The 7,140-nt window shown below is 49.6% G+C and overlaps 1 protein-coding gene across 1 annotated transcript; it reads left to right on the forward strand.

Annotated features, from left to right (window-relative positions):
- Positions 1–2,954: 2,954 nt before the first annotated feature.
- STBD1 (starch binding domain 1) lies at positions 2,955–6,872 on the forward strand. Its single transcript, XM_024579344.4, has 2 exons — positions 2,955–3,237; positions 5,051–6,872. The coding sequence occupies exons 1-2, from the start codon at positions 3,030–3,032 to the stop codon at positions 5,908–5,910; spliced, it is 1,068 nt and encodes a 355-aa protein (XP_024435112.2). The 5' UTR covers positions 2,955–3,029; the 3' UTR covers positions 5,911–6,872.
- The last annotated feature ends 268 nt before the right edge of the window (positions 6,873–7,140 follow it).

A 7,140-nucleotide genomic window follows, 5' to 3' on the forward strand; every position in this document is an offset into this window, starting at 1 on the left:
TTATACTCATCTGAAGATTGGTCTTGCTATCTTAAGGCTGCCTAATGTGAGATGTATGGGTGGTTTTCAGTGGTTTTAAACTTTAGAGGTCTTTAAAGAGTCTGCTATTGAATCCCTAATTAGGTTGAGACATGAAACCTTGACAAAAAGGTAGCACCTGTGTTGTATTTAGAAATGCACATAGAATCTACGTAACGAAGGGGACCATAATGCTCCAGATGGAGAATATGTGAAGCTTTTAATTCATTCACTCAGCCTGTACCTTTTGAGGCACCACTCTGGAAATGTTCTAGGTGCTGGGAATTCAGCAGAGAATAAAGGACAATAAACCCTACTTTCATGTAGTTTATATTCTAAAGAGAAGAAAGAAAAATCAACATGGATTAAAAAGTATATTAGAAGTGACACCCTAAATGCTAAGGAGAAAAATCAAGCAGGGGCAGGAAATGGGGAGTAGGAGATTATGATTAAAATTGGATTATCAAGGAAGGTCTCACAGGGCGGGTGGCACTCGGGCAAGACCTGAAGAGGGAGAGGGAGAGAGGAGAGACATCTGGATGGATGTCTGGGGGAAGGATGACTCTAGTCTGGGAAACCAGTGTAGCTGGAGGAGGGACAGATGACTGTGAGCTCAGAGAGGTCACAAGGGAAAGGTCTTCATGACCTCTAGGACCTAGAGGTTTTCACCATGAGCTGTGAAGCAATTGGAGGGGGTTGGGCAGAGAAGCAGTTTATGAGAATGTTTTTAACCGGAGCCCTAGTAGGGGCTCTAGGGTAGAAGCAGGGGGAGCAGTGAGAAGTGACAGCAATAATCCAGGTGAGAGATGATGGTGGCAGACCAGGATGGCATTTGCTGTGGAGAGAAGTAGAATTCTGAATACATTTAGAGAAAAGAGTGGTAGAATTTGCTACTGCCTACTGCGAGAGGGAATAAAAGGAGAGTCAAGGATGATTCTTAAGTTGATGTTTTTTTTCAGCAATGGGAAAGGATGTGGCTGCCACTTCCTGAGATGAGAAAGGGCAAGTAGCAGGTTTGGGCTAGAAGACCAGGAGTTCAGATTTGAGTGAGTTTGGTTTGAGTTGTCTGTTATCATCCAGGAGGGAATGCCCAGTTGGTGGTCTCCTTCCCCACCTTCCCCGAGCACCCCACTCCCTTATAATTGCAGGGGTTGTGACCTCCTGCACCAAGGTATGCACCAGCCCTCCAGTAACCCCACTGACTGAGCCTGGCATCCCATTACGGATTGCTACCTGATCAAGCATGGGGCACATGTGAGCCATTTGTCTTACCAGAGGGAGCCATTTTAGTAATTATTCCAAGGCAGCTATTTGTCAGCTGTGGCCTTAGCAATTGGATGAGGAGTGTGTAGTTCAAAGGAAAGTCTCACTCTGCAGATACAAAAGTGGGAATCATTAGCCTGAAGTTCGTGTGTAGACCTGGCTGGTGTCGCTCAGTAGGTTGAGTGCTGGCCTGTGAACCAAAGGGTCACCAGTTCGATTCCCAGTCAGGGCACGTGTCTGGTTTGTGGGCCAGGTCCCCAGTAGGGGTGTGTGAGAGGCAACCACACATTGATGTCTCTTTCCCCTCTTTCTCTCTCCCTTCACCTCTGTATCAAATAAATAAATAAAATCTTAAAAAAAAAAGAATTTGTGTTGAACTATCAGATCAGCAGATGAGTGAATTTAGAAAGTGTTAAAGAAAACAAACAGGCCCCAAAGGGCTTTATTCTTGCTAAAAACGCATGATACCAAACTTAGATTTAATTCCCAACCTAACTGCAGTTTCAGCCTCTCCCAGAATCAGCCAGAATCAGCCCCTGTGTCCTCCCACCCATGGGAAGGAGAGGCAATCTACATAATAAAGACCTTCCCCATCTCTTCCCCCCAAAGATGTCCCCGACTCCAAAATAATCCTTCCTTTTCTTTCCATAATGCCTCTCTTTCCCCAGTTTTCTTCCTATGAGACTCTTCATTTTGTACCAGGCCTCAGAGCGCCCTTCTAGTTGCTAGATGGGATGCTGTGCCACTCACAAATTGCTTCATAAAGTCAATTAGATCTTCAAATTTACTAGGTTGGATTTTGATTTTTAACAAAACAAGTGTGCAAATTCTTAGGTCACAGGGTGGTGTTTGTGAGGATCAAATCGAATGCTTACATTATACAACTGGCATAGGGCGCTCAACAAAGAGGGTGTCTATTTTTATCAACAAGCCCATCTGTAGGAGCTTGTCCCTGGGCAACATCCAGTCCACCACTGACTGTGCATTTTGCAACAATCACCTCCTCCCTCCCCCCCCAAGAAGTTGGGGAAGAAGCAACGACTGGAAGTAGTCAAGATGACTGGCATTTATAGATGCTCGGCTCTCAGTTCAATCCTTTGGAGGCGGAGGCTTGGGGAGGCAAAGCACATCTAACTGGCGGCCGAACGGAGATTCAGCTAGATCTCTGGGTTTCCCCTCACTGCGTCTGCAGAGCCTCCAGCTTACCCCGCCCAGGCGGTAGAACTACTGCTCGAGCCTGAGCCGTAGTCCCGCCAGTCACCAACGCACAGGGACCTCTCCGGTGTCTAAGTTACGGGAAGCTCCCGCCTCTAGCTCGCTGCACTGCTGCTGAGGGTCGGTCAGGAGGAGGCAGGGCTGGCCTATCCGGCAGGAGAGTGAGAAGGCAGAGGGGTGGCGCGGGACTGGGTTTTGCGTGCGGTGGCTGTGCGCATTTGGGTTCTTTACGCGTGCGAAACACTCTTGGAATGGGCCACCCCGTGCACTAGAACCGACGACAGGCCGGGTCGAAAATGGAAAACGTTGGAAAAGGAGGGCGCTCGAGTCACCCAGCCAGAGCTTGGGGCTGCAGCCCTAGGGCGGGGCTGGGAAAGTTGTGGTTTATACCCGGAGGGCTGGCCTCCCTGCGGCAGCGCGAGCCAACCAGGACCTTAAAAGGCTGGAGCGGGCGGGGTAGGTGTGGCTTTGCCGTCGTGACCTGAGCACGGATCGCTGTCGCCGCTGTCTCCCGCAGCTGCGGCCTCTCAGCCATGGGCGCCGTTTGGTCTGCCCTGCTGGTCGGAGGGGGTCTGGCCGGAGCGCTTTTCATCTGGCTGCTCCGGGACAAGGGAAAGAAGGGAGACGCGGGGCAGGAGCAGGACGCCACTCCTGGGAAGGCTGTGGCTGCGGGAGGCGATCCTAGAGACGGCAGCAGACCGAATCCAGCACCTTCCACGCCCGAGCTGGTCACCAAACCAGGTATTCTTCTCACCGTGTCTCCAGCGCTTATCCGCCAGGGGTCTTTGAAATTCCTCCTGGAGCGTTCCGAGCCGCAGAGTCCCCGGACTAGCTTTCCCTGCCCGGGGTAGGACCCTCCCACGCCCAGTATTTCCCATGCTGGGGAGCACGCACTGGACAGGCTTCTCGCCCCCTACCGAGGCCCTGGAAATGCTCTGGCGGTTCTCCCTAGAGCGGCGCCCCACAGTCTGGGTCCCCAGCGCCCGCCCCGTGGACCTGCCCCTGCCCCTCAAATAGGAACGGACTCCGCTGGGCGGCACGTGGTGCAGTACGAGTGCGTCCCCAACCCTCGCCTGGCTTCGGAAAGTAGTGCGGAGGTTTAGGGGCGACCCTGCAACCCTCTTCGGTCTCTGATCGACGAGGGATACTTTTTCAGAGTCAATTGCATAGACTTATGTCATCCTATCCCTCACTCCGTGGAAGAGCTGGGTTTGGGAACACCCGAAGAAGGAGCACCTCCCGCTCTCTGGGTGCTTCTGTCAGGAAGGCAAAGTTCAGGTTGAACTCTGGCCATTGGGCCTGTGCTGGAGCCCTGGGGCTGCACGGCGGACCCGGGTTCGGAGCTGGTGGCCCTAGCGCGCATGCTCTCTGCAACAGCGCAGGGCTGTCTATTCCCTGGGGAAAGGACTTAGTAAGGGTTCGTAATAGGGGGCCCAACTTCGAATTGACATCCAGGTTTAAACTCTACATTTTAGAGACGGTATGCTAGGCAAAGTGGAAACACTGGCAGAAACCCTTACTTGCCAGCGTCCTCGCCGGGCTGGCTGCCATTGCCTGGGTCCAGCTTCCGTGAGATGACACCTGTGCTCTTTATTTTTAGTGGAATGCTGTTCATGTGTAGCCACTTGAAAATCTGCCCCTGTGCCTTTCCTGCCATTGGTTTGGGATGAGCAGAGAGCTCATTTTTCTTTATCTGACCTTGTGTTTTAGGTGGAAAGATTGGGGGAATTCAGAGTAATATTTGTTTCCCTCTTACTTCCAACGCCACCATTAAAGAGAAAATTAGACCATTTTCCCCCACCCACCTCCCAAAACCCATCTGTGAAGATTGTATGACTTTAAAGATTTCGATCTTGTAGGGGAGCAATTTGGACTCCTAATGAAGTGACCAAGAAGGAAACAGAATCTTTAGAGAGCTTGGGCTGTGTACTTTTAAGACCATTTAAAAATGTGTACAGTGGGAGGGGATGGGAAAAGCCTGTGGTTTGTTGGAAGAGCTTCCCCACGCACATGGGGTTGGCAAGGAGAGACCAGCCCTCTGCCCCCTCGCCTCCAGTGACGCACTGCTGTCTTGTATCCTCACAGCGGCAGCGGCTGCTGACTGGCCAGCAGCTGTGAGAGCTGGTTCCTGGGCTGCACGCAGTTCCTTAGCTCACAGGTGGACACTGCTGGTATGTAGGGTCGCCATCCAGCCCTTGGCCCCACAGGCCGGACATCATTTTTTGATGATAGGAGCCAAACAGCTTGCCTTGGGTGCATGCCAGTGCGGCCTGGAATACAGAAGTTAAGGACCATGACAGGTTGTACTTTTGCCTCTACAACTTGCCACTTCATTCAACACTCCTGGATAAGCATTTTATTACTGGATATGCATGGACATTCTTAGCACGCAGTATCGGTTCGGTGTCTGAACTAGGTAATTAGGTACTTGATTTTAGCAGGGGTAGATTTTGTGAAATGCAGCTCGATTACTGGTAAAGTCTTCAGTGACTAAACTTTTTCTCGGCTCAACTTGTTTCTCATGAGAACTGCCTATTACATTCTGTCTTTATAGAGCATCTTCAAGAAAGCAATGGATGTTTGGTTTCAGACACCAAAGGCCGTGGCTCCATGCAGGATGCAGCATGGAGACTGCAGAGTCCCCCTGGAGAGCATGGTGACTGGGACAGTGCAAGACAGCATGTTCCTGTTGGACGGTTTCCGGACACAGAATCCAGAGCTGCATCTGCGACTGGTTACTCCAGGGGTTGCTGTGAACCTTCAAGAAATGAAAGCCATGAATCTTGTGTGGGAGAACGGGGAGTCCAAAAAGGACAAGAGACACCTGCTAAAGCAGCTCCGTGTTTTGCAGAGAAGTGGCCTTCTAGCAACCTGCTCATGGACAGAGGTAAAGAAGAAGTGAGCCTTGCGCGATTGGACAGCCAGGACTCGGCTGACCAGGAAGACTGGGAGATGGTGTCCAGGCACTCATCTTGGGGAGACATCGGTTTGGGTGGCAGTCTCGAGGCTCCGATGTTAAACCCAAACCATGGAACGGACTATGGCAAAAACACTCTTGTGGAAACAGGCCAGGAAGTGGATGTTAAAGCAAAAAGGGAAGTAGCTAAGACTTCAGAGTCTCAGCAAGTTAGTGTCAGGTTCCAGGTCCATTATATCACAAGTGCTGGTGTGCAATTCATTGCAGTAACTGGAGACCATGAGAGGCTTGGGAGATGGAACACTTACATCCCCCTCCAGTACAGCAAGGGTGGGTTCTGGTCTCGTGCTGTCTCCCTGCCAGCAGATACAGTGGTGGAATGGAAGTTTGTGGTGGTAGAGAATGGGGAAGTTACTCGCTGGGAAGAATGCAGCAATAGGTTTCTAGAGACTGGCCATGAGGATAAATTGGTTCACAAGTATTGGGGGATTCACTGATTCAGTTTGCAAAGTATTGAAGGAGCTGTTGCAGAACGTGGAAGAGGCTAAGGTTGTGGAGCACACTCAATAATTCAAAATGAAGGAAGTATAACTCCAAGTTTAACTGAGTTGTTTCATTTGCTAATGGCTTGTGTCTAATGTGCAGAAATATATCTATATATCTATGTGTCTATAGATATAGATAATACTTCCAGTGAGTACGGACTTTTTTCTATGGCGTTGATGGGTAGATTTTTGCTGATCCATCCGCACGTTAGGGCTTTATCCTCTTGGGCAGTGACTTGGCTAAGCTCCAGGTGTGCCCTGGTCAGGGAACACAAAAACAAAGCAGCTGCACAGGGTTCAAGGTCGAGCCTTTGGGTGATCCTTAGACCAAGGGAGTGGAACAAGCTGCATTCAGAGCACTGATTTCCTCCTGGTGCAGCGAAGAAATGTTCTCTTTACTACATTATGTTTAAGAATAGTTAATGGTGATCAGAAAATATCTGTTACTAGACGTGATTAGGGAGGCTTGATTTTATGTGCCTGGTAAGGTTTGAAGGTGGCAAGCGTGTCCTTTGTCTTGTAGTCGAAAGCTAGTGTAGGAACATCAGGAGTGGCCCATGAGGAAAGGGGACAGGAATAGAGTTGAAGTATGTGCTGAGCCAGGTGGCCTGAATGAGAGCTCTTAGAGGGTTGGGAGGTACAGACAGGTACACCTGACTGCAGGCAGGGACACACCCCTCCCTTTACCCCTGGGGCCTTTGCAGAGCCTTGTCTGCCCACCACAGGGTCCGACAGATGGGCTGGCCCAGAGCAATCATTTCACCCGCTCCCCCCTCCTTCCATGGCTGTCTTGGGCAACCAGACTGTAACAGGACAGTGACAGAGAAGTACAGCATCTTGGCTCGGAGAAGAAATAAACATTTGAACTTTGCTATTATGACTGAAAAAAATAAAACCTGAGTTTTAATATCTTTTTTAAATGTCTGAATCATTTGTGTAAATCTTGGTACTACAATGGCATAGATGTAAAGTAGAATACTAATATTTTCCTCCGTTAATAACAGACTCAGAAGAAAGCAAGCATCAGGAGGCAGAGAAATCCGTTTCTCTCCCTTTGAAGACAAAGTTTAGAATATTTCTTTCAAAACTGTACCTCTGGAGGGATATTATGCATGCCTGTATTTGAAAAGGAATTCTTATATGTTAAAACAACTTTTAATAGGTGGAACATCTTTTGGTGAA

Source organism: Desmodus rotundus, chromosome 4 (genome assembly GCF_022682495.2).
Source record: "Desmodus rotundus isolate HL8 chromosome 4, HLdesRot8A.1, whole genome shotgun sequence".
Classification (NCBI taxonomy): Eukaryota; Metazoa; Chordata; class Mammalia; order Chiroptera; family Phyllostomidae; genus Desmodus; species Desmodus rotundus.